Source organism: Microcaecilia unicolor, chromosome 7, assembly GCF_901765095.1.
Source record: "Microcaecilia unicolor chromosome 7, aMicUni1.1, whole genome shotgun sequence".
NCBI classification, from domain to species: Eukaryota; Metazoa; Chordata; class Amphibia; order Gymnophiona; family Siphonopidae; genus Microcaecilia; species Microcaecilia unicolor.
In genome coordinates this window covers 172,696,313-172,723,096 of record NC_044037.1, presented here as the reverse complement: position 1 = coordinate 172,723,096, position 26,784 = coordinate 172,696,313, and the positions used below count along the sequence as shown (strand labels likewise).

General features: G+C 41.9%; 1 protein-coding gene across 1 annotated transcript in view; it reads left to right on the top strand.

The window, feature by feature from the left end:
* FAM117B (family with sequence similarity 117 member B) overlaps positions 1-26,784 on the top strand; it is a 262,157-nt gene that overhangs the window by 175,702 nt on the left and 59,671 nt on the right. The window contains exon 5 of the mRNA XM_030210480.1: positions 5,237-5,383. Coding sequence (XP_030066340.1) covers positions 5,237-5,383 — 147 coding nt within the window. The remainder of the gene's footprint in view (positions 1-5,236; positions 5,384-26,784) is intronic.

Sequence of the window (26,784 nt, the reverse complement as noted above, 5' to 3'; positions counted from 1 at the left end):
TTAGTCCCACTCTGTTGAGGACACTGCTTTGCTACATCCCACGATTCTGATAGAATTCTTTGGAAGGAAAAGTTATATCTTATTTGATAACTTTCTTTCATTTAGTCCTATCAGACCAGTCCAGAATCCTTCCCTGGTTAATTGATTTTCTTTTAGATACAAGCTATATTTTTCAGGTATCACTGATTCTACTTTTAAGCTTTCTATTGTATGTCTCTTGTCTCCTGACTCAGTGAAATATCTATCTGCATGTCAGTAGAGTATATGCTGCAATGTCTGGTAAGGTTCTGACTGGATTGAGATGTTTGATCTCAATATTGGCCACCAAATGAATTTTGAGCACCATTGCTTGACTATTTGAAATGCTGAACATTCTGTGTAGCAAAATACCTTAAAGGGCAAATCACTTGAACTATTTTTGTTCTCTGTCTCCATCCACTGGTAGACAGACAAAACCCATTGGTCTGGACTGGTCTGATAGGACTAAAGGAAAGAAAATTATCAGATAAGACACAACTTTTTCTTCCATTTACTTCAAGAGGGAATTCTTTGCACAATATTTTAAACTTTTGAAAAGTTTATTTGTACTGTTTTTTGTAGAATTCCCCCATCATAAGGCCTGAAATCCCTTCCTGCCTTTTCCTTTCTCAGACCCTAGCCTCCTCAGTTCCCTCTCCAACTGCAGTTCTCTCTCCCTCTAAATTCCAATGTGACTCATAACTGTATGCCCCTAAAATCTTATCCCACGTGCAATACCCTAATCTCATATTCTTGCTCCTCACCCCCCCCCCCCACCCAAGCTATCGCTGTATCTTTCTCCCATGGCCAGCCTTCAGCTGGCTGCTCCCACACACATGGCACGTTCACCCCTTTACTCTGCCTCCAATTCTCCCATGGCACGTTCACCCCTTTACTCTGCCTCCAATTCTCCCATGGCACGTTCACCCCTTTACTCTGCCTCCAATTCTCCCATGGCACGTTCACCCCTTTACTCTGCCTCCAATTCCCCCATGGCACGTTCACTCCTTTACTCTGCCTCCAATTCCCCCATGGCACGTTCACCCCTCCCCCCTTGACACATGATTCATGCCTTTACTCTGCCCTCAACCCCCTTCCCCTTGACACATGATTCATGCCTTTACTCTGGCCTCAACTCCCTCCCCCTTGACACATGATTCACCCCATATCTCTGCTTCCAATGCCCTACTACACACTCATCTTCTCTGACCACTATTCATTTTCAGCCGTGGTAGCGACTGTGCACACTCTCTCTTCTGCTCCCCCGGCAAGGAGAAAGTGAACACAGCACTGCGGGTCACTTGCTCTTTCTGTACCAACTTAGACCCGACTGTTTATATTAACCGTAAGATCATAGTTCACATAAACAGTTGGGTCTAAGCCAGCACAGGAGAAGGAAGTGACCTGCTGTTCCGTGATTCACTTCCTCCGCTTCTTGCTGCATAAGCTTAGCTCTGGATGGGAAGAGAGAGTGAGCAGAGCAGCTGTTGACTGTGCCTGTCCTGAATTCTGTGCAGCATGCACAAAATTCTGTACATCCTGCGGGGGGTGGGGAATTTGTGTTGTGCAGAATTCCCCCAGGAGTATTCCAGTGAAGGAGCACACAGCTTCCTAATTTTCAAGTCCACAGCAACAATATTAGAATAGCAAATGTACTTCAAACTTGGCTGCTGCAGGCGGCCTGTTTGAATCAGTATTGTTGCTGGTGACCTGAAAGACAAGTTTGAAGACATTTGATAATCTAATGTTGTTGCTGTGGATTTTGCCAGTCTCTAGGTGGCTAGAGCTATAGCCAGGCTTATATCCTTTTATTACAAATGAGTTAAAGCAGATGTGGTAGTAATGACATCGAATAAAAAAACCTATTCTGGTGGATGGTGGAATAGCTCTTAGGGGTGTGCAGAATAGGAAATTGGAATATGCACCTAAGCTGTCCTTTGAGGTGGCTGCATTATCACTGCAAGCTTCTTTTTGTGGCTCATACGCAGCCAGGGCTTGTCAGCTGGCTTGTGAGCCCCACCAGAATTCTGATGCGAGTCCTAAGTTTGATTTTTCTTCTGTGGAGGCAGGTTTGGCATAGTTAGCTGATGCCCTATTTGATCTCCAGGCATTAGCTAAGCATATGGCATATAAACATAACCACTTGCAGTGATTGCCAGACATCTCTCGTGGCTCAGGCACTGGGTGGTTGATGCAGCATCTAAATCAAGACTACTCAGTAAGCTTCTTTTTGGAGAGGACCTGGAGAAGTTGGTTAAAGACTTAAGTGATTCAAAAAATCAGCATCTTCCCGAACATAAGCCTAAGACCAATTTTCGCGTTCCCCAGACTTGTTCCCATTTTAGGGATGCTAAAAAGTATGGACCTTGGAGGTCTGTGTCCTATCGGAGGCCTCACTTTCAGCAAAGACAGTCCTTTTGAGGTGACCCAAAATGATCTGGGCTACTTGTCTGATTATCCAATGCAACAAGAGGTTCACAATAACAGAGCGCTGGTCCATTCTTATCTAGAATAAATAGGTGGGTGTTTTTACCACTATTTCGAGGACACCGAGTGTATCTTCCTCCCTTAAGAAGACAGAGACTTCTGTCTCATATTTGGGCGCTGTGATGAAACAGTATGTTTCTAAGCCTGTGAACTGAATTATTTCCTGAAGTGTATTTCTCCTAATTTGCCAGCAGATGGCGATTGTCTTGTGTTTTAAAGCTATTGCAGAAAAAGACTCTCTTTTTAAGCTTGTGGAAAGGCAATTTGCAGTACCATTGGCCAGATACTTTCAAAGTTGGTACTTTGGACTTTGGCCCTGGAGTTCAAATCTAGCCAGGAGGTACTGGATTTTTCCCTAGTCTCAGCCAGGGAACGGAGAGAGGAAGATCTCTTTACTGAGGACCTGTGAGCAGTTATATTTTATAACCTGTGAGCAGCTACATTTCCTGTACTGCTCAGGTAGTAAACAAATGTTTAGATAGTTTTATAATTGATCCATATTCAGTTACTTGTTATTGTTTGCTTCAAAAACCACAAATATGGGATTATATACAGGTTCTGTGACAGTCACTATGGAGGCAGTGGCATACCAAGGGGGGGCGGTCCGCCCCGGGTGCACGCCGTTGGGGGGTGCCGCGGCACGCGCCTGCTGCGAGAGTTCACTAACTTCTCTCGTTCGCTGCAGCTCCCTCTGCCCCGGAACAGGTTACTAGGTTACTTCCTGTTCCGGGGCAGAGGGAGCTGCGGCGAATGAGCAAAGTTAGTAAACTCGCAGGAGGCACGTGCTGCGGCAACCCCCCTCCCCCAGCAGCATGCACCCGGGGGGGGGGGCTCTTTCGCTGGGGGGGGGGGGGTCCATACTGCATCGAGGGGGGCGCCGCCCCGGGTGTCCGCCTCCCTAGGAACGCCACTGTATGGAGGCGATTTGTTGGACACAAGCCCACATGATATCACTTCCACAGTCTCTTATCAGGTCTTCCTTCTCTTTAACTCCCCTGAATTTTCAGGTGCATTTAGTTTTCTCTCTGATGAAGTGGTGGTTGCAGATCTATACTAGGTTGATTTTGAAGTGGTTAAATTAGACCAGCTGACTAGGGCCCTCTCTTCCTTTAGTAAAGGTTATTGTGAGTTGGATCTATGCCCAGCATCCATGATGAAACATCGTCCAACAGAGGGTACCCTTTGGCTGCTTTCGATGATCAATCAAATATTACAATTAGATGGTTATCCTGTTAGTATTAGTTCCATTGTCCTTTGTCCAATGATTAAAGATAAATTTAAATCAATTTCTGATTGCTCAAATTATAGGCCTACAGCTAACATCCCATTTTTCTCTAAAATTTTAGAATCCATTGTGAAAATACAACTCCCAAGACTACTTGGATTCTTTTGACATATTAGATAATCATCAACTGGGTTCAGAAAATACCACAGCACTGAGAAGTCTATCTCTTATGTCGGAGTTAGTACATCCATACTCATGCAGTTGGACTTGGCTGCTTTTCATGTGAGGAATCACAATCTTGTGCTGTACAGGTTAAGCCAGATTGGTATATCAAGCAGATTACTTGACTGGTTTTCATTCTTTCTTAAAAATCGAAGTTGGGGAGGTCACATGAAGCAGTGATCTAGGAGGCTGTGTTCTCTTTGAGCTCCTCAGTCCCCTAATTTCTCAGGCATTTCTGAGCTATAAACTTTGGATTGTTCCCCAAATTGATGCGGATGGTTGAATACCCCACTACCTCCACTAGAGTTGCATTTAATTACTTAAGAGCTGAAGAGACTGCTGCATGCAGGAAGAGCTGTGCATGCTTAGAACTTTATTGTAAACTAGTATTTGATGCTGTTCTAAAAATTCTATTTTGTGTAAGAACTATGCTGAGGTACCATAAATACATTTGTAGCCTTTTGCTGTTAAATCACTTTGCCCTAGGGTTACCATATGTCCTCTTTTTGGATGTCTTCAGATATGTCCTCCAAGATTTTTAACTTTTAGGAAAATGTCCGCTTTTTCTTTTATGTGCCTATGATCTACCCACTTAATGAGACCATCTCTAGCTTATTAGTCAGTCTGGACATATGGGGGTGTTAAATAGAGAGAAAGACATTGCAGATCTATGTCCCTGCTGATTGAATCTGTCAAAGGAATTTTGTTCGTGCAGCATGACTTTAAGCATATGTCATGCAAAATCTTTCACACATATCTCAGAAGCCAGCCAAAATTATTGAGGGATATTCGCTCTTCTGATAAGTACGCTTAGGCTCAGATTCTGTCAAACTCAAATCCAAAAGTTCTTGAAAAGTAGATTTTCTACTGTGTACTGTAAGTAATTAACTGTTTGTGTGTTCATTAACTATGATTAAATATTTCTTTTTTCAAAAGTAACATTTTTATTTTTTAGTGTCCTCTTTTTTTTGTCTCTGCAAATATGGTAACCCTACTTTGCCCTATCAACAATGTATATTCACCACAGGAGATTTTGACTTTCGTTCCAAAGTGATGAAATGCTGTTCTATTTGACAGACTTTGTTGTTTAAGTATGTTGTGGTATTGACTAGATTTTAACCTCCACAGTGCAGGGATTCATATATCTTCTCAGCACTACAAGACTTATTGTTAGTTGGTAAGTATTGGGCCTTGTATTGTAATGATTGTCTTTCACTGCCTTTCTTATTGGGAATTTGTCAGTTATCAATCCATTTTGTCTGCCTTTTCCCTCTGGTTTTCTAGGCTCCTATTCCAAAGAGTGTTCTTATCCCTGTGACTATCCCCATCAATAAGGCTTCAGGTTCACGATTCCGGAACAGTGTGGAAGGACTGAATCAGGAAATTGAGATCATAATTAAAGAGACAGGCGAAAAGGATGAACAGATCATTGTGAGTATCTTCTGCTCCAGAAATTTGCTTGGGATTATTACCATGCTTTAGTGCTTTCTTCTCACATTAGTTTCTTTTGCATTCTGCTATATCCCCTGTTAAATTCTGAAGGAATGATGGAAAATGACTAACAATCTATAAATTTTTAGCTGTCTTGTGTTTTGAAGGCACTTGGAGGACAAGCAGGATAGCAAGTCCTCACAACATAGTGACATCACTGTTGCTGGAAACACTACTCCAGCTTAAAAGTTTCTTGAAGCTTTTGAGTAGACTCATTATGGGGGTAATAATAGCCCTAACCCATCTATGAAAATACAGTGCTATAAATATTACACAGAGCCCTTGGGCACCAATATATCTGCTACTGGGAAATTGGAACAAGCTACACTGTTATAGATTACTACAGACACTCCATGCTAGCAGAATTCTTCACCTCAGTTGCAGATGCAGAACATAACTCTCACCTGATACAAAATAGGGGGCCACAAAAAGCAAGCAAACAAAAACTGAAATGGAGACAAAAAACTGGAACCAGAGATACCAGTCACAAAAATAGAAATGCATGCCCTCTTGTACAGTGCAAAATAAAGCCAACAGATATAAATTCTCAACACTGGCATAATTCACTAAACTAAACTGAAAAGAAAATAATTTTTCCTAGCATTGTTTGGTAATTTTATTTTTCTAATCATCTTGTTCCCAGTGTCTGGTTCTGCTTCCTTCTTAACTCTGTTTATTTATTTTTTTTTTTTTAATTACATTTGTACCCCGCGCTTTCCCACTCATGGCAGGGCCTCCTGTCCATTTGCTATTTCTTTTCTCACTTTTCTTCTTCACTTCATGCCCTATTTGTGCTTGGTACTGATCTGTCATGTTCAGCTTCCTTACATTTTTCTGCAGCCACCTCAAATCATTCTAGTATTCCATCTCTATTCCTCTCCATCCACGTGCAGCATTTCTCCCCTCTTCCCTTTAGGTGCAGAAATCCGCTGTTCCCATCCCTTTCCTTTAGGTGCAGCAGCAATCCTGTGGCTCTAATCTTTTCCCCTTCCTTCTCACCCCTTGGCTCCAGTCTCTCTTCCCTCAACCACGAGTTTATGCTGCCAGTAGAGATTAGATCAGGCCTTTCTCTAGCTGTCCCAAGGCTTTCCCTCTGCTAACTACCACCCATGCAGCAAAAGGAAATTGTGACAGAGGAAAGGACCCTGGGGCTGAAGAGAGAGAGACCAGACCCAAGGGATGAAGGTGGAGGAAGGTAGGAAAGTGCACTTATTTTGGTCGGGGTAGCAAGGCAAACGTTTGGGGGGTTTTACTTGCCATTCTGTAGCGATGCCTATGATCTAGTTCCTCCTGGAACTTTCTATTCTATTCCTGTTTTTATATCCTGCCTAAATCAGCTTGAAATCAATGCGGGTTACATACAGATAAAACGGCTAATATGACATCAAACACTTTCTACATATTTTCCATATGTTTACTAAATAAGTTTTCAAAGCTTTCCTAAACATCATATAATTAGGAGTTGTAGGAATTAGTATAGAATTCCAAATCCTACTGGACTGAAAATTAAACAAAGTTTCATGAATACATTTATAACAAACCTGAATTGTGGAAGGACTACCCAATCTTATTAATGATCCAAAGGGAAATGCAGTACAAACACCAGAAAAAGTAATTAACTTAACAAGGGTTTGAGGGCAACAACCGTTAATTTATTTTAAAAACCCAGCATTCCGTCTTGAATTCAATACGAACATCTATTGGCAGCCAAAGTAGATCCTTCAGTAGTGGGGGGGGGGGGGGGGTTGTCCCCACAGCCAAATTTTTTACAGCCAAAAATCATTCTCGCAGCTGTATTCTGCCAAAGCTGAATCCTAACTTTAATGTTGCGAGTAGTACACACAAAAAAAAACAAAAAGGCACACAACTGCTTACAAAACAGTAGATGATAAAACAACAAAGCAGTGGAATCAAATGCATTTATTGGAACAATACCCGACGTGGCCACGTTTCGCCCTTAGGCTGCGTCAGGGGTACAAACTATAAAAACAAAACACAAGTATAAAAACATGTATAACCATACATATTAACAATGTCATAAGCATGATTCAACTAATAAAAGGCAATTATTTAAAAAAAGATTCAACATATATAAAACAATCCTTTAAAAGTTCTAAAAAAACATGTATAGACATACATGATATCATCTGTAAAACAAATATTTATAATTATCATTAAAATCATACATCACATAAAATTTTTATCAGAACATCTACAATTACTCATATCACATTTATAACTCTCAATAAAAAATGTTAAGATCATACAATTAGAATCAAAACAATTCAATGAAGAGGGGAAGAAATTTCTTTATACATACCTATCAAAAGTGTATGTAAATATATCATACACACTAGTAGTTCCAAAAATCTAGTTCTACACAGATATAAAAACAAAAAATAAAAGTGTCATCAGACAAGATGCATATCTAAATGTACACAAAACTTTTAAAAGACTCTAGACATTCTAGTTTCTCCACTGATAGTCTTAACACAAAACCAAAAAAACTCCTTAGAAATAAATAACCAGTCCACATTACTGCTAGAGGCAGGAAACAGTTCACTGAATAAAAGACTTCTCACAAAAATATAAATATAACAGAGGAAGCACTGCAAGCACTCAATCTTAAAAACAACATCTAGTACGTCTCCATCAGATCACAGCTAGACTCCCTACATATTCCAAAGATGTGCAAGATGAACAGAAATAAAGCAAACACTTACCCACTTATCTGCTACTTCCAACTAAACTGATATGCGTTAGCATTACTAGCTTCTGTGAGACCCATGACTCATATAGCATCATCATAAGGTTAAAGGTCATATCTAAGCACATTGCAAGTATCTTAAGGAGCCAGATAGCTATTTTGCATTTGAGAGCCAGATTTTAAAATAAACAGTGCTTAATTGTGAAATGTTCATAAAGGTTACAAAACTGATGATCTAAATTAATAAAAGCTTACAAATGGGTATAAACACAATGCTTTCAAAACCGAAAACTCTAGGAATAAATAACCTGTCCACATTACTGCTAGAGGCAGGTAACAGTTCACTAAATGAAAAACTTCTCACAAAAATGTAACAGCAGAGAAAGCACTGCAAGCACTCAATCTTAAAAACAACATCTAGTACGTTTCCATGAGATCACAACTAGACTCCCTACATATTCCAAAGGTGTGCAAGATCAACAGAAATAAAGCAAACACTTACCCATTTATCTGCTACTTCCAACTGAACTGATATGCATTAGCATTACTAGCTTCTGTGAGACCCATGACTCATATAGCATCATCATGAGGTTAAAGGTCATCTCTAAGCACATTGCAAGTATCTTAAAGGGCCAGATAGATATTTTACATTTGAGAGCCAGGTTTTAAAATAAAGTGTTTAATTGTAAAATGTTCATAAAAATTACAAAACTGATTATCTAAATTAATAAAAGCTTATCTAAACAAATGGATTTATCATAGAAAAACCGAGTAGTCACTCTCTTGATTTAACCCATATGGTTTCACTGTATTAAATTTAAAAATAAGCCTCTGTTCTGCCTTTAACAACAATTTGTTGACATCTCCACCTCTCCAATGTGTTTTGATTCTCAATAATACAAGAAATCTCAATTCTTCAAAGGAGTGCATAAAATCCTGCATATGTTCTACCAGTGGTTTTCAAACATCTTGTGTTTTATGGCACTCTTATGTTTTGCAATACGTTTGTTGAATATACGTACTGTTTTACCAATATATACAAGTCCACAAGGGCAAATAATTGCATAGACAACCTGAGATGTTTTACAATTCGAAAATTGTTTTAGTTCAAAATTTTCTCCTGTCTTTGGATTTTCAAAAAATTTTGCTTTCAGATTTACTGTACAAAAACAACAATTCAAGCATGGGAAATGCCCCCAAACTGGATCTTTCCTTACAGGTACTGGTAATGTTGATGGTGCTAAGAAATCTTTTAAATTTCTATTTCTCTTAAATGCTATCATCAGTTGTTTCTCAGAAAAGCACGGTATATTCTGAACAAGTGTCCAATGTTTTCTAAATATTTTAATAATATCACGTGACACATGGTCAAAATAAAGGGTACACACAATTTTATCTGTATTCTTATCAGGAATATTATTATTTCCATGGTGGAGGTTACCTCTTTGATGTTCTTTTGTTTTTAGCATCCCTTCCTCTATGTATCTATGTGGATATCCCCTCTTTAAATCTATCAGCCATTACATGCATCTGTTTCTGAAAATCATTAGTATCTGAACATAATTTTTTTTAACTCTTAAAAACTGACTATATGGGAGGTTACGTTTCAATGGTTGGCTATGACAGCTATCATATTTCAAAAGTTTATTCCTGTCTGTTGATTTACGGTATATTGTAGTTTTAAAATTACCATGTTCAAATTGTATTTTTATATCCAGATATGGTATTTCTTTTCTATTAAAATACATTTGAAAAAATCAGGGAATTTTTCAAAACAGTAACTGGGGAGAGGTGCACAGTATCGAAACTACATAAGGCTCTGTGGGCGGTGGGCCCACAGAAAAAAACAGAAGCACTTACCGCACGCTGGGCACGAGACATGCAGAAGCCCAGTTTAGTACTGGATTATAATAAGTTGACATCTCGAATACCTGAGATATCGATCAATGCGACATTACGGGAATGTCAATATCGAATTTTACACCGTGCATACATGACCAAACCACAGATATTTAAGATGGGAGGAGTGCCGGACCCACTCTGTTCTAAGTGCAGGCAATGGGAGAGCACACTTTATCATTGTCTGTGGGAATGCCCCGGAGTGCAAAGGTTTTGGCATAATATATTACAATACTTGGAGGGCTTAGTGGAAGCTCGAATCACCTGCTCTTTTATGGGGATTATCCTGGATAAACACGAGCTCTTCGTCCTCCAAAGAGGAAGTCAGAAGACATTGGTGCGAAAGGCCTGCCTGCTTGGGAAAAAAGTGGTTATGACTGGGTGGTTGAGTGCAGACCCACCAGAGTTCTGGCATTGGAGAAATAAAGTTCACGAGCTCTTAGTGCATGAGCGTAGGATGGTGGGAACTTCCCCGAAGAAGAGAGCCCAATTTCTGGAGATTTGGAGACCGTACATCCAAACCCTGGCGCCGCGTGCGCGAAGCGTAATATTAAATAGCCTATAAAAGAATTGTGTGTTTTTTTGTTTTTTTTTTTTCAATTAAATGAGGGAACAGAGGGATTTACTTAATGGGTGGTGCAGACGAGCGAGGGGTGAGCAGGGAACACCGCCCCCCGATTCGTGGGCAGATCTTTGTCCCAGGGTACCCCATTAACGGTCCTAAGAGGAAAAGGACCAGGGCGAAAAAAAGGCCAGGAGATTATGGATAATGGGATTACCCTGGAAAAGCTAACTGCACAATGGGCTGCGTAAATACTTATTAAGCTTAAAGGGTGAAGGAGAAGGGAGATTGGGGAACGAAGGTTAAAAGGCTAGATATGGTACATAAAGGTTAGTGGGTTGTTTGTAGGAGGGGGGGGTGGGAGGAGTGGGGGGGAGGAGGGGGGAAACAGATAAACTATTGATGATGGCATTTTTGATGGTTGCATATAAGTTTATGATGTTGTTTTAAGGACACTTGTTAAATTTTACGTTTGGCCAAGTATTGTATCATCAATAAAAACCGTTAAAACATAAAATACATTTGAAATTTCAAATTATTATCACGTGTGTTCAACCATTCGTGAAACTCTCTCAGCTGTATTTCACTACCTTCCCATAACATCAGTATGTCATCTATGAATCTCCTCCATGTTAAAATGTATTTTCTCAAGGGACTAGTCTGTATATATTTCCTTTCAAAATTACCCATGAATAAGTTTGCCAACGATGGGGCTACCGTTGCCCCCATGGCTGTCCCTTTCACCTGTTGGTAGTAACATCCTTCAAATTTGAAAAAATTTTCTTTTAAAGCTATAGTAATTATTTGCATGATGAATTCCGTGGGTATTCTTCTATATGATTTCCTTTCAAGCAATGCTTCTTGAATTACTGCCAATGCTTCATCTTGTGGGATACTTGTGTAGAGAGACTCGACGTCAAATGTCACTAAAATAATATTATTATGAACTGGACCCAATTCGTCCAAAATATTAATAATGTGCGTCGAGTCCCTCACATAAGATGGAATAGAGGGAATGAGGGGTCTAAGAAATGAATCCGTGAATACAGACAGTGGTTCTAAAAGAGAGCCGGGTATTGTTCCAATAAATGCATTTGATTCCACTGCTTTGTTGTTTTTTATCTCGAGTAGTACACACATACAAAATATTACAATAGTCCACCTGGGACTATATTATAGCTTGAACTAACAGTTGCAAGTGTTCTGGGTAGAAAAAGATCTTACAGGAGGAAGTGACGTCACGGCCCAAGATGGTGGTGTGATCGTGGAGCTCCGATGGGACTGATGAGAAAGTGAGTCGAAAAACTTACCCTACTGGAGAGAGAGAGGCAGAAAAAGCACAAGAGCGCAGGTCCCGGGCTATGCCGCCCAAAAAAAATCGCTGGAGCAGTTCCGTTTCACGCCGGAACAAAGAGAGAAGGCGAGCAAAGGAAAGGAGGGTCCGGAGCTGCGGGGAAGTAGAATGGTGCCGGTGCTGGAGTCTCCGGAACATACAGAGCGGGCGGAGGACAGCTTAGAGGAGGCGAGTATGTTGCCGTCGGCGGTGGCTGGGCTGCTGAAAGACTTGAAGGCGGAGTTTGCAGGAGTTCGACTGGACGTCCAAAGCGCCCTTAAAGATATACGGGCAGAAATATTTGAATTAGGATCCCGAGTAGGTGAGGTGGAGGAGGGGATGGGGACCATGCGGTCAGAACTGGAGACTGTAAAAAACGTGTGGTTGTGGAACAAGAGGAATTGAAGCAGCTCAGAGAACAAGTGGAGGACCTCGAGAACAGGTCCCGACGCAATAATTTGCGTTTTAAGGGGATCCCCGAGCTGGACTTATTTAACAATTGTGAGGCTGTGGTACGGGAGCTATGCCAACATATACTGGCCTCGGACTCGGCAGCCCCCCCCCCCCCAAGATCCGAATTCAAAGGGCTCATCGCGCAGCGGGACCGCGAAGGGATTCGAATCCAAGGTTTCCTGGACTATCCCATTAAAGAGCAAATCCTGAGAAAAGCACGGCTGAGTAAGGAAATTGAATGGAAAACCTATAAGATAGGGGTTTTTCAGGACCTGGCATGCGTCACGCTGCAGAAACGCGGGAACTTTAGAGAAGTCACCGGATTTATGAGAGCTAGGGGGATCAGATACAGATGGCTCTTCCTTTTTGCGGTGTGGATTACAGTGGAAGGGAAATCCCGCAAAGGTACAACTGTGGCGGAAACATGGTTGGCATTACGTTCTATGGGATGTAAGGAGGTACCTGCACAGACCCAGGAACCAAGAGAAGAAGCAGCACCGAGGAGAGACTGCATGGCAGGTTGTGGTGGAGCACGGGAAAAAAGCGGATAAACAACTGGCCTGAGGCTTGATTTTTGACAGGCATTGATTAACTCTGACAAGAAGAGACTTAATGTGGCTGGAACTTCTTGATAACAGAGAGCAGGATGTTGGTAAAAAGTGCGCCGCTGAGAGTATATGATGGGCTTACATTCAGTGGTGTCAGCCGGATTGAGAAGGAAGGAGCTGGAGGGTGAATGGAGATCACAGGCTGCACCTTTAAGAGAGAGAAGTTTGTCAATTTGTTAAGAAGCGCCAGACTCGGGATTTCGGGAGCCTTCTGGGGATGAGGAACATACTGCAGTTGGTTAAGCCCAGGCCGAGAGCTCCACTCCCCGACCTCCCTCTTCTTTCCCCCCCTCCCCTCCCCCTTTTCTCCCCCCCTTTCCTTTTTTTTTTTTTTTTTAAGTCAGTGGAGCCTTTGAGCCGACCAAGTGTTTTGATAGTACCTTGGGACTGATGAAACTGACATTGTAAGTTGGGACTTTGAAGAGCTATGCCTGGGATGGGGGGTGTGGGGGGAGCTGGGAGAGAGGGAGTGGTAAAACAGAGGGTGGTTGATTTCGCTACACAGATCCAAGCCTCTGGGAAGTTACGCACTTGTTCCTCAATGGCTGATCTTTTGCAACAGAGATCGGCAAAGGGAGGGGGGATGGACAGGGAGAGTGGGGATAAGGGGAAGGGGAATGGTAAGGTGGGGGGGGAGGGGGAGACAGAGGGAGGGTTGTGGTAGGATCATGGAATGTGAATGGACTTAACAACCAGGGGAAAGGCAGTCGAGTATTCAAAGAGTTGAATAGATTAAAGTGGGAGATTACGATGCTTCAAGAAACACACTTAAGGCCAAGGGAAACACATTTGTTGCGGCGTAGGCCATTTCGAGAAGTACTGGTCCACCAGGGCAAAGAGAACAGGAGAGTAGGAGGAGTGGCAATATTGGTGAAGCACAATTGTGGGTTGATAATACAGGAGGAATTTCGGGATTCGAGTGGAAGATGTTTGGGTATCAGGGGCCTGTGGCAAGGTAGGGAAATAACACTTCTCAATCTGTATGCACCCAACGAAGATCAGAAGCAATTTTTTGAAAATCTGATGAAGGAAGTACATGGGTTCATTAGAGGTCAGGTCATTATAGGAGGGGACTTTAACCTGGTTCCAGATATAGTGCTGGACCACTCGTCAAGGGGCACGGGGCAAGCGGGGAGCGTTGGGCGTAAGGCTATGAAGCGGTTTTTGAAACAAAATGAGGTGGTTGACTGTTGGAGATTAATGCATGGGACACAGAGAAATTATACACACTTTTCGCATGCGGCGCAGACCTATGCAAGACTGGATAGCTTATGGGTTCATCGCAATAGCTGGCACATGGTAGAAGCAGCCGAAATCGAATCATGCCATGTTTCAGATCATGTGCCCATATGGGTAAAGCTTAAGGGACTAGGGGGCAAGTCTAGTAGAGGTTTGTGGAAGCTAAATGACACATTATTTGGGGATGAAGTAGTAAGGGAGGAAATTAGGAAATCAATACAGGACTTCTATCAGTTTAATGATAATGGGGAGGTTAAGGACGAGATGCTTTGGGACGCAATGAAGGCAGTAGTTAGAGGAGTGTTGATAAAGTGGGGGGCAAGAAAGAAAAGGGAATGGGGGCAGCAGCTATTAGAGCTGAGAACGCGACTGATCAAGGTGGAAAAGCAGCACAAGCAGCATCCTACACAACAGTTGGGAGAGGAGCTTAAAAAGATAAGGGGAGCACTAGCACAGTGGCAGATTATTGAAATAGATTATATGCGATCCAGATTGAAACAGCAGACCTTTGAATTTGCCAATAAGGCGAGAGCCTATTTGGCTCGGATGTTAAGAGCTAGAAGAACTAAGGCGCTGATTCAACAATTGAGGGATGGTAAAGGTGAATGGCACCACACTGATGCTGATATTGTGGGGAGCTTTGAGACATATTATAAGGAGTTATACAAGAAGGAGGGGAGTAAGACAATGGGGGAGATTGTCCAATATCTTGACAAGATAGAATTAAAATGTCGATCAGACTGGGGGAGGTGCAGAGGGTCATTAAGAATCTACCGAATGGGAAAGCCCCAGGGTTAGATGGGTATACAGCCCGGTTTTATAAGTGCTTTGTAGAAGAACTTGGGCCCTGGCTCCTTAGATTAGGGAATGGAATATTGGAGGGAGGGGGTTTTTCGAATTCAATGATGGAGGCAGGAATTTCTTTATTGCCCAAACCGGGTAAAGATCCTACATCCTGTGGTTCTTACAGACCTATTTACATAGTAAATATTGATGTCAATATATTGGCCAAGGTTTTGGCCAATAGGCTGGGGGGGGGGGGGTCTTACAGAGACTGATAGGGGATGACCAGTCGGGATTTATCCCGGGCCGATAAGTGGGAGATAATATACGGCGTACATTACATTTACAGTGGGAGGCGCAACATAGATATCCAGGGGTGGTGTTTTTGGCAGTTGACGCGGAGAAGGCCTTTGACAGAGTCGAATGGGAATTTTTGAAGGCTGTGATGCAAAGAATGGACCTCGGAGAAAACTTTTGCAAGTGGGTTATGGCGTTATATGCCGCGCCCAGGGCTTGTCTGTGCATCAATGGTCAATACACCCCCTTTTTCCCAATTGGTAGAGGGACAAGACAGGGGTGCCCCCTGTTGCCATTATTATTTGCCATATATATAGAGCCCCTGGCAGAGCTTTTGCGGAGTCATCCCGAATATCGGGGTATAATGGCGGGACAGAGAGAACATCGTCTGGCGCTATATGCAGACGACCTACTACTTTATGTGAGGGAGCCAGAAAATACACTGAGGGTGGTGGTAGAGGTGTTGGGGGAGTATGAACAGTTCGCGGGGTTGCGGGTAAATATGGATAAGAGTGAAGTGATGGGGGTATCTGTCTCCCAGGAAGAAGAAGTCCATTTGGGACAGCTGTTTGATTTTAAATGGGCTAAGTCTCATATTAGGTATTTGGGGGTTCAGATTCCTAAAGATCTGAGTAAGATATACAGCCTTAATTATGGTAAGATAGTTGATAAGATTAGGATGGATCTCTCTAGGTGGAAGGGGCTGTAGTTATCCTGGTGGGGGAAAATATCAGTGAAAAAAATGAATATGCTGCCTAGGCTGCTATTCCTCTTTCAGTGCTTACCAGTCGCAGTCCCCAGACAACAATTAAGACGATTACAAAGACAGGTTTTGCAATTTGTGTGGGGAGGTAAACATCCACGCTTAGCGGGAAGAGTGATGTGGGGAGAGTTAGAAAGGGGGGCAGGGCAGTACCACGGATCGAGTGGTATTACTTGGCAGCGCAAGTTAGGATGGCTTTGGAATGGGAACGAGAGAGGTTAAAACCAACGGGTCAAGTGGAGCAGTCCTATTTCCCACAAAGGGCATTAAAATCACTTTTGTGGACTACTGAGGGAGTAGGGGGGGTGTTGGAGGGGATAGAAAATCCATATCTCAGACATCTTTTGGGGACTTGGAGAGATTTCCGGACTCAGATGGGACAGGGTAAGGGTATTTCTACAGGGCAGGGATACGATGGGAACCGAGTTTCAGGGCAGGGAGGGAGAATGGAGCTTTTAAGCGGTGGGAGTACTTAGGCCTTGTGAGTTTCCGAGATGTACTACAGGGAGGTAGAGTTAAAAGTTTTGAGGAGTTGAGGGTCAAGTATGGGCTTTCAAAAGAAGATTTTTTTTTCGTATTTGCAGATTAAATCCTATTTGGGGACAAGGGGATGGAAGGGAGAGAACCCGCAGGAAAAAGAGAGTCTGGAGAATTTGTGGGGGTTGTTACAGAAGGTGCCTAGGCACATATCGGTGCTCTATAAGTTTATGAGGGGTAATGATCCTGATCCTTTTGGGTTTAAGGCGGCGTGGGAAAAGGGTTTATGTTCTAGCTTTGATGACCAGGAATGGGAGAAGATCTGTAGAGAGGTCCAAAAAGCGTCAACGTGTGCTTTGGTACAAGAAAATGCATATAAAGTTCTGACAAGGTGGTACTATACACCAGAGAGATTAAAACGTATATTCCCCAATGCTTCTGATCTTTGTTGGAGATGTAGGCAGAGTAGGGGATCCTTTATGCATATCTGGTGGGTCCTGCCCAAGATGGAGATCATTCTGGCAGGCAGTGATGAAAAACTTAGTAAAAATGACAGGGGAGTCACTAGTGTGTAGTCCTAAAGCGTGTTTGCTGGGACTGTACAATGAGGGCAACTCATGGGAACGGAGCAAATTGCTACGATGGGGGCTGGCCGCGGCAAAATGTCTTATAGCACGTGGTTGGCGAACTACAGACCCGCCATCAATGGGTGATTGGAAGGGCAGATTGGAATTACTGATAAATATGGAGCGTCTCACGGCGTATCGCCGAGATGGAGAATTGAGACGAAGGAGGAGTTGGTCTCGACTGCTGAATAGCCTGGAGAAGATTAAGTCCTAAAGGGGGGGGGGGGGGGGATACAAAGGCTGGTGGGGATTGGGGGGAGGGAGGGGGGTAGGGAGGAGGGAGAATTGGGATGTAATCTTAGCACATGTTTGTTTGGGATAGAGGGTAGGCAGTTATAAACAGTTTGGAATATAGTGGGATGTCTGTTTAAAGGTAGTTTGGTAGGGGTGGATAAAGGAAAGGGTGAACCCTTGATGTTATGACTACTATAATGGACATTGATGCCAGGAAATGTAATGATATAGACTTGTTTGAGACACATGTTGTATACTCTCTAAGAATTGAGGTTGATTAGGAGCAGAATTGTATGTTGTATACTGTTTATTTAAATAAATAATTAAAAAAAATTTTTAAAAGAAAAAGATCTTACAGATATTAACTGGCGAAAAGTGAAGATTTTTTTTTTTTTTTTGCTAAAGCTATTAATATGATCTTCCAATGTCAATTGAGTGTCTAAGATGACTCCTAATACCTTAGCTGATATTGCATAATAAGTTGTTCGCCAGAGTTTTAACCTTAGCTATTTAGGCACCTCTAGTACAGTTACTGAAATATAAACTAGTTTTTTCAGTAGCTTACTAGATGCCCAAGCCTGAACTTTCTCAATACATTCCAAAATCAAGTTGTTGGAAGCCTTGATACTCAAACTTAACAGGACTAAAATAAAAATATCTATATAAGAAAATATGTAATATTTAGAAGATTCCAGCATACATCCCATTGTGATCATAAAAATATTAAAATTGGTGACAGTGGTGAACCCTGTGGAACCCCATAAAGTGAGCTCCAACAACCAGACAAAAAATATTATTCTTCTTAACACATTATTCTCTACACTGAAGAACCCCTTAATCCACTCTTATACCTTTCCAGAGATTCCCAGCTTATATTTTCTGGCTTAATAATTTTACTTTTGACATTTAGGTTAAAAGTAGCGATTCAGTGCTATACATGGTTCTAAAACCATGTTGTGAATAATGCAGGCAATGAAAGGATTCCATAAAAGATGTAACCTGTGACGCAACAATAGATTTCATTAGCTTGGTAAACCAAGCTATACTCGCTACTGGACGAAAATTAGAAACCATGATAAGATCCAGCAGCTTCTGATTTCGGTATAGGTATCAGAATGATTTTTCCCAATTCCAAAGGAAAATTACCTTCCTTAAGACATTTATTCAACGAAACTGTTAGCCAGCTAATAGTCTCTAATGCACATAAGCACTGCCATGCTGGGAAAAGACCCAAGGTCCATCAAGCCCAGCACTCCGTCTCCGACAGCGGCCAATCCAGGCCCCAAGAATCCTGGCAAAAACCCCAAATTTAATTATGATCAATGGACTTTTCCTTCAGTAATCTATCCAGACCCCCTTTAAACTCAGCAAGGCCAGCTGCCATCACTACCTTCTCCGGCAATGAGTTCCAGAGTCTAACTACGTGCTGAGTAAAGAAAAACTTTCTCCGATTCGTTTTAAACCTATCACACTTCCCTATCCAATATGCAATTTTCTTATATTCTTAACAAATGTTTTGGGTTAGGGGGAGGGGATAAATGCACAAATTGCACCTTAATGTATGAATTAATACAGCATTAAAGAAGAAAAATTCTGCATTCTTTTCTGTACAAGTATTTTTAGTTCAATGATACAGGAGCCAGCTGCTGCATACAGAAGTAATGCTAGGGGTTTTCTGTTTTGTTTTTTTAATTGGATTTGGCTCATGAATTTTTCTGTTATGGCTCAATGCGAGATACAGGGTGAAGGGTAATAGGATTTGATATACTGCTTTTCTGTGGTACAATCAAAATAAAGTACTTTGTCCCTAGCGGGCTCGCAATCTAATTTTTGTACCTGGGGCAATAGTGTTAAGTGATTGGGTCACAAGGAGTTGCACCAAGAATTGTTAGTTCCCCATGTTTAAACTTGTACAGCGCTGCGTAACCCTGGCAGCGCTATAGAAATGCTAAGTAGTAGTAGGTTCCCAGCCCACTGTACTAACCATTAGGTGGCTACTCCAGGGTGGATGGGTGGGTGGATGCATCGCATAGAACCAGACTCCTGGTCAGACTCCGTTTTCTGTGAAAAAGGGGCTTCTCTCAGCTGGTGTAAAGAGCCTGGATGCAGAGATTAAGGACCAGTGATGATAATGATTGTTTATTGCTTCTTTTCCTGGTCTAGAAACTCCTAGCATTGCTTGGATGTAGGGACCAGAGATGTAATGATTGTTTATAGGTATTGTTTCTTTTCAGTTATATAGCTAATCATTGTGTATATAGCTTAATCATTGTATATATCTTAATCATTGTGTATTTTAGAATCTCTAATAAAAGTCTCATTTACTTAATACGAATCCAAAAGAATCCACAGTAATTACTGAGTAGTCTGGGTCAGTAAAGCAGGCTGTAAAACCAGGTCAGAACAAGCTTCCCTGTATCTTAGCACACTGATGCACTTCAGGCTGCCGCTGCATCCTCTCAAAAACGGCACAGAAAAACCATTGTTTGTATACATGTCACCACTGTGTTTTCTTTGGCCTTTCTTTATGTAGCATCCACTGTGTGTAATAAAATTCCAAAAAGATTTCTTAGATTCAGATGTTTGATAAAGGCTGAGTCCTATAGATTTGCTTTTGTTTTGTTAAATTTAGGGATGGTAGGTAGTGTCATCACTGTTATGTGTGTGTGTGGGGGGGGGGGGGGGGGTTCTGCTGTGTTTTGTTTAGTGATTTTTTTAAATTTATAGTATATTTTTAATACTAAAACTTTGTAAGTCACCTAGAGCCACTTTTGAATAGATGATCCATAGAATGGAATAAATAAAGCAAATTCTAAGTATTTACATGACCCAGATACTTAATTGTGGCCAGGTAGGATAATAGATTTTGAGGCTTATTTTCAAAGCACCTAGACTTAAGTCACATAGGTTACTATGGGGCTCATTTTTGAAAGTAAAAAACATTTTTAAAAAAGGCATAAAGCAGCATTTGGACGTTTTACTTGCCAAAATGTTCAAATCACTATTTTCAAAACACATTTTCTAAACGTTTTTCTATGCTGTTCGTCTGCAGTGCATTCAGATTACAAGGGGGTATGTTAAAGGTGGGATTTCAGCATTCCTAACACTTGGACATTTTTCTCCTATAATACAGCAAAACAGAAACATCCAGGACTGAAACTAAGATATTTTGAACTAGACCTGTTTTAATAAGCCACAAAAAGGTGCCCTAAATGACCACTGGAGCAATAAGTGAATGACCCCCTTCCACCTCCCAAAGATATGAAAGAAACTACGTACCAGCCTCAACGACAGCCTCAGATGTTATGGCCAGTCCTATTAGAGCAGCAAGCAGGTCCCTGGAGTCTCCTAGTGGTCAGTGCAATGTACCAAGAAGGGAACCCAGGCCTATTATCCATTCTTAACTGTCACACTTGTGGTGAAAAGTGAGAGCCCACCAAAAACCTACCATACCAACATGATTCCTGCAGACAGAAGGGCTATTGTAATGGTGTATAGTTGGATACAATAAGGTTTTGGTGGGTTTTGGGGGGCTCACCATACAATATAAGGGGGTAAAAGTGAGATGTTTGCTTGGCAGCTTTTATGTGATGTCCATTACAGTGCCCCTAGGGTATCCCACTGCTCTGCTGGGATGTCTGTGTGACCAGTCAGGTAAGATTACTGGCTCCTCCTCCCAATGGTTTGATTTTGTTTGTTTTTCACTTGGATGTTTTTTTCCCCCCCTTCAAAAATAGACCAAAAAGGTGTTACATTAATGTATTTATTTTTGAAGGTTTACTCATTGTTTTTCTAATATTTCCTTTCTTTACAGAATGTTGATATGACTTTACATGATCTATTCCAATCTCAGTTTAACTACTTGAATGTTAACTAGGAAGGTGATAGTATTTCTGTAACCCTATGGGTTACATTTTAAAATATTACCTGGCTCCTTCTAGATCTGGTGTAGAGGCAGTGCAGGGAAACTGAGTAGTCTGTGTGCATTCGCTGAGTGTTCCGCATGCTGATGGAACTCTCAGGTGAGTGACAAACAGCTCAGGCTGGTAGTTGGGAGATGAGTTTGATGCTGAACAGAACTGTATTGGTGGTCTGAGTTCTGTAAAGTAAAAATATCTGTTTAAAAACAGTTAATATTTTGATTTGATTGAGGAGTGTGAAAGTGACTGGGCTTAATTAAAGAAGCCTCGCAGGTGTTTTTAGGCTTCTAGAGGTGTGTTTGAGAGCTGAGGTGAGAAGCTCTGTATTTAAGAGAAAAATAATCTAATATTTTTAATAATATTAATGGTTTGAGCATTTGATGTGGCTTAGTACATTAACTAGTCACACTGAAAATTAATGTCAAATGTGTGGTCTTATATACACATTTGGACTGGTTCATATTGAAGTAAATTCTGTGAGAAATTGAATAATAAAGCTCTACAGAGACATAAAATAAATTCTTTTGAAAAAGAAAAGTAATTAAATTGAATTGAAATTTATTATAGCAAAGTGCTGGAACTTTTTAAAGTCTCTGAGTCTTTTGTCATAAGCCCAGTAGTTCTATAATTGTGAAAAATATATTGAGATTTAAAATTCTTTTGAGAATTATGTGTGGGTGGGTTGAGCACAGAGATCTATAATTATAAACTCTTTTTATTGAGGAAAGCTAGTTAGGGAAGTATTCTAAAATTTTAAAGAGAATTCTTCGGTGAAATAAATTAGTTAGGAATTAGGTTTCTCCTTTTAAGTTCGTAAAGAATAGTGTAGTATATACAGCCAGACCTGGTTCCAGTTATCAACACATCAGAGGTACCCAATGATAAAAGAAAGACCAACAGCAGAAAATTCAAGAAAGCTGGAAGAAACAGCTAAGTTTATTAATCCAGCTACACAAGTGCACTGAACTACTTAAGAGACTAGCTAAACAAATATTTAATACTTACCTGCAAGACCAGTGAGGAACCTGTTAAATAGAACACAAAGAATCAATTTCTACAAATTAAAATATTTTATAGGAATGCTAAATGTATGTTAGAACAAAAATTTTGTTTATTAAAGGAAAAATACTTATCTGTGGGTGTTGAGTAATGGTATGATAGTCTATAGAACAAGAGAAACATTAAGTATAGTAAAGATTTAATGTTAAATTAACAATTTTAATACTTTTATTTTATTATTATTTATTGCATTTGTATCCCACATTTTCCCACCTTTTTGCAGGCTCAATGTGGCTTACAATGTGTTGTTATTAGTAGATAGTAGATTAGGAGATACCAATTAGTGTTACATTGAAAGAAGCATCATCGCAGGTCAAACAAGTGTAAGTAGAAACCATTATTGATAATAGGTAGGTGGAGATATTATTAAGAATAGCGTGATCGAAATTCAGTTAAGTAGATATAAGCGAGTATTGTTGATGGTAGGTAAGGTTGCAATGTATTACATTTCTAGTTGCTGCTCTTATTGGTATGCCTTGTCGAATAGGTGGGTCTTCAGGGATTTGCTAAAGTTAGTTAATTCATAAGTAGTTTTTAAGCTGCGCGGCAGTGCGTTCCACATCTGTGTACTCAGGTAGGAGAAGGTAGATGCATGCATTAGTTTGTATTTTAGGCCTTTACAACTGGGGAAGTGTAGATTAAGGAATGTTCGAGATGACCTTTTTGCGTTCCTGGGCGGCAGGTCTACCAGATCAGACATGTAGGATTGGGCATTTCCGTGGATGATTTTATGAACAACTAGTAAAAAAGGCCCGTTTTCGAAACCAATTAAACGGGCGCTAGCATGTGGCTTTTTTTTTTGTGTGTGTATGTGTCACAGATTTATTTTGTGTGTGTGTGTGTGAGGGTGGGGTGTGTGTGCAGGTTGTTGGTGTGTTTTTTTTTTTTGTTTTGTTTTTTGCTTGGGTTGGGGGATGTGCTGTGCTGGCAAAGTGGGATGGATTGGTGTGTGGCTTTGAGGGTGTGTTTCTGTTGTATTGTGTGTGTGTGGCTTTGTCAAGGAGGTTTGTGGAGGGGGGTCTTTCTGTTGGTGAAATGTAAATATGGTTGTAGGGGGGGGGTCAGCCTTTGCTGAGTGGTGGTTTGTTTTTTCCGTTTTTTTTTTTTTTTTGTGTTGTGCTGAGGCAGCAGTGTTGTTTTAGATGGGCGGAAGGTAGAGGAGCACGTTCTTGGTCTGTCGGTATTTTTTGGCCGTTTCAGGGCTGCTGTAGGGGAACGCTGGAAGAGAAATGTGCTGTGGGAAGCAGCGCCGTCTTTTTCCGTTGGTCTGGGATTCTGGGCATCCTGGAGGTGGGAGACGGCTTGCCTGAGGACGGGGATGGTTGTTTTAAGTTGGCGGAAGGGAGAGAAGCACGGTCTCGGGCCATCGGGTGGTGATCCGGTATGTTTGGTCCATTTCAGGCCGGCTGCAGGGGAATGCTGGAACATGCGCTGCGGGAAGCTGCGCCGTCTTTTTCCGGGTGCTCGGGGAATCCCCGAGGTGGGAGATGGCTTGCCTGAGGCTGAGGATGGTTGGGCACGGCCGCTTTGGCAAAAGGGGAAGAGGAAAGGGGTGGGGAGTTACCTGTAGCTGCGTGAGAAAACGGGTATTCTTTGTTTTGTATTATTAGTTTGCATTTCTGTTGAAGAAAGAGTGGATGCCTTTTGAATGATGGAGGTGGTGTGTCGGTGTGTGGTTGTTTTGTTAGTTTGGTAGCCAGTCTCCAGCAATTCCTAGGCAGGGAAGGAGTAGGGAAACACGCTCCGTGTGTTTCCCTACTCCTCCCCCTTCCTTGGTGGTCGTTTGCTGCTGGCTGGGTCGCGGGTAATCCTTCCAGCTGGGCCGCAGCTTGTCCTGTTCGCCCACGTCCCAGATGGTGACGGGCACCTTGTTTTCCGGCTCCTCTGACTCCATGTCAAGCGATCCCAAATATAGTCTCTGCTATGGGCCCTCTGGCACTCTTCAGTACTGGCATTAGGCATTTAAAAATTTCTCCCCCCCCCCCCCCCCCCCCCCGGTCTATTTTTGCACATACCCACAGCAGGAATATTCTTCTCTCATTCCAGCGGTGGTTCTGTGCTCTCCGTGCTGCACAGATAATGAGCCATTCTGCTGGGGAATGCTGCTCCCTTATTGTCACGTAGTTTCCTCTAATTGGTCCGTCTTACGTTGCCTAGTGTTGCCTAGGAACGGTGTTGTGATGGTCCTTTGTGTTTCAGAATGTTGAGGGTGTTTTTTCTGATTGGTCCGTCATGCGTGGGCGGGGCAGAGAGACATGGTCAGTGTTGTGGCTTCACCACCATGAATCCATGAACCCTTCAGGGAGTGACTGAGTGACTTCAGAACGTTGTCTTCAGAATGTTGAGGGTGAGTTTTATTATAGTAGATAGTGCATACCTTGAACATGATGCGTTCTTTAAGTGGAAGCCAGTGTAGTTTCTCCCTCAGGGGTTTAGCACTTTCATATTTTGTTTTTCCATATATAAGTCTAGCTGCGGTATTCTGGGCGGTTTGCAGTCTCTTGATTATTTGCTCTTTACAGCCGGCGTAGAGTGCATTGCAGTAATCTAGGTGACTAAGCACTAGTGATTGTACTAGGTTGCAAAAGATGGTCCTTGGGAAGAAAGGTCTTATCCTTTTTAGTTTCCACATTGAATAGAACATCTTTTTAGTTGTATTTTTCACATGATTGTCAAGTGTAAGATGTCGATCGAGGGTAACTCCCAGAATTTTCAATGTATCCGATACGGGAAGGGATAGTTTTGGTGTGTTTATGGTGGTGAATTTGTTCGTGTTGTGTTGTGAGGTGAGAATAAGGCATTGCGTTTTTTCTGCGTTATGTTTCAGCTGAAATGCATCCGCCCATGAATGGAAACCTTGGTTGATGTCGTTGTTAATTTCCATTAAATCTTGTTTAAATGGTATGTAAATCGTTACGTCATCTGCGTAGATATATGGATTAAGGTTTTGATTGGATAATAATTTGGCCAAGGGTGTCATCGTTAGGTTGAAGAGAGTCGGTGAGAGGGGGGTCCTTGTTGGACTCCACATTCAGGTGTCCATGTGTCTGAGGTGATAGAATTGGATATCACCTGGTAAGATCGCGTGGTTAGGAAGCCTTTGAACCAATTGAGGACGTTGCCTCCAATTCCAAAGTAGTCAAGGATGTGTAGTAATATTCTGTGGTCAACCATATCGAAAGCGCTTTACTTTAAAGGTATAACATCTGCCTATTTGAGTTACTTCAGATTTCTTCCCCTCCTAGTTTTGAAAAAGGACGGCGAGGTTAGTGACAATATTTGGGCCTTTACCTCTGTTTTGGTGAAGTATATCTGAAGTATGAATCTGGGTATAGTAGGATATACTTTCATCCTTGAAGGTGGGGTCACATTTCCATCACTGGAAAACCAGATTTAAGTAAACTAGTCTAGGACAGTTAAGATATAGTAAGGTCCTGCCTTGAGACACAGGCAGGGGTGTAGCTACGGGTGGGCCTGGGCCCACCTAATCTTGACTCAGGCCCTCCCAGTTTATCCTGATAGGCGCAGGTTATCAGTGGGAGTGCACAGCCTGCCACGGCTCAACCACTTGCTATTATGCAGCCAGAAGCTCTCCAGTCCTACAGTACCAGCTTTTTTTTTGTTCGACGAAGTATGGGTCCTGATTTGGAATTCTAGCGCGGCACCACACACTCGTCCTGCACCACTACTGCCCTCACTCCAAGTTCAACCGTCCGGTTTTGCTCTGCCTTGTCTTGCTCCCCCTCCCCCCTTGCACACAAAGATGCCGCAGTAGTGCACAAAAAAGTCTGCTGCCAGTTCGCGACTCCTGTACAGTGCCCTCGCTGGATCAGGATCAGCCTTTTGTTGATCCCCCAGGTCGAGCCAGCACACTTGGAGCACAGTCTTCCATCAGTGCAAGCCCAGTTGTCTAAGTCCAGGTAATGCTTGCTGGTGGTGGGTTTCTGGGTGAGGTTGGGCTCTTCACTGCCAGGAGGGGGGGGGGAGTATATTTAATTAATGATTAATAATGCCTAGGTTAAAATTTTAAAAAGTTATATATAGTTTTCACGTTGTGAGTTTTTCGGTGGGGATAGTCTCTGTAGTGCCCAGGTTTATAAAAAGTTTGAAAATTTGTAGTGCCCAGGTTTAAAAAAAAAAAAAAAAAAGTTTGAAACTTAATATAATTGGATTTTTGGGTTTAGGTTGGCTCTGCAGTGCTCATGATATTAAACAAAAGGTCTTGTGTTTAATGCTGGTGTGCTTCGGTGGGGGGTTAAGATGCCAGGCCATAGGGAGAATGGGTAGGGAGTAGGATGGGGCTGATGTTAGCCTACAGGGAGGGAGGGATGGTGGGTAGGGTAGGTCTGATGCCTACTTATGGAATGGATGGTGGGTAAGA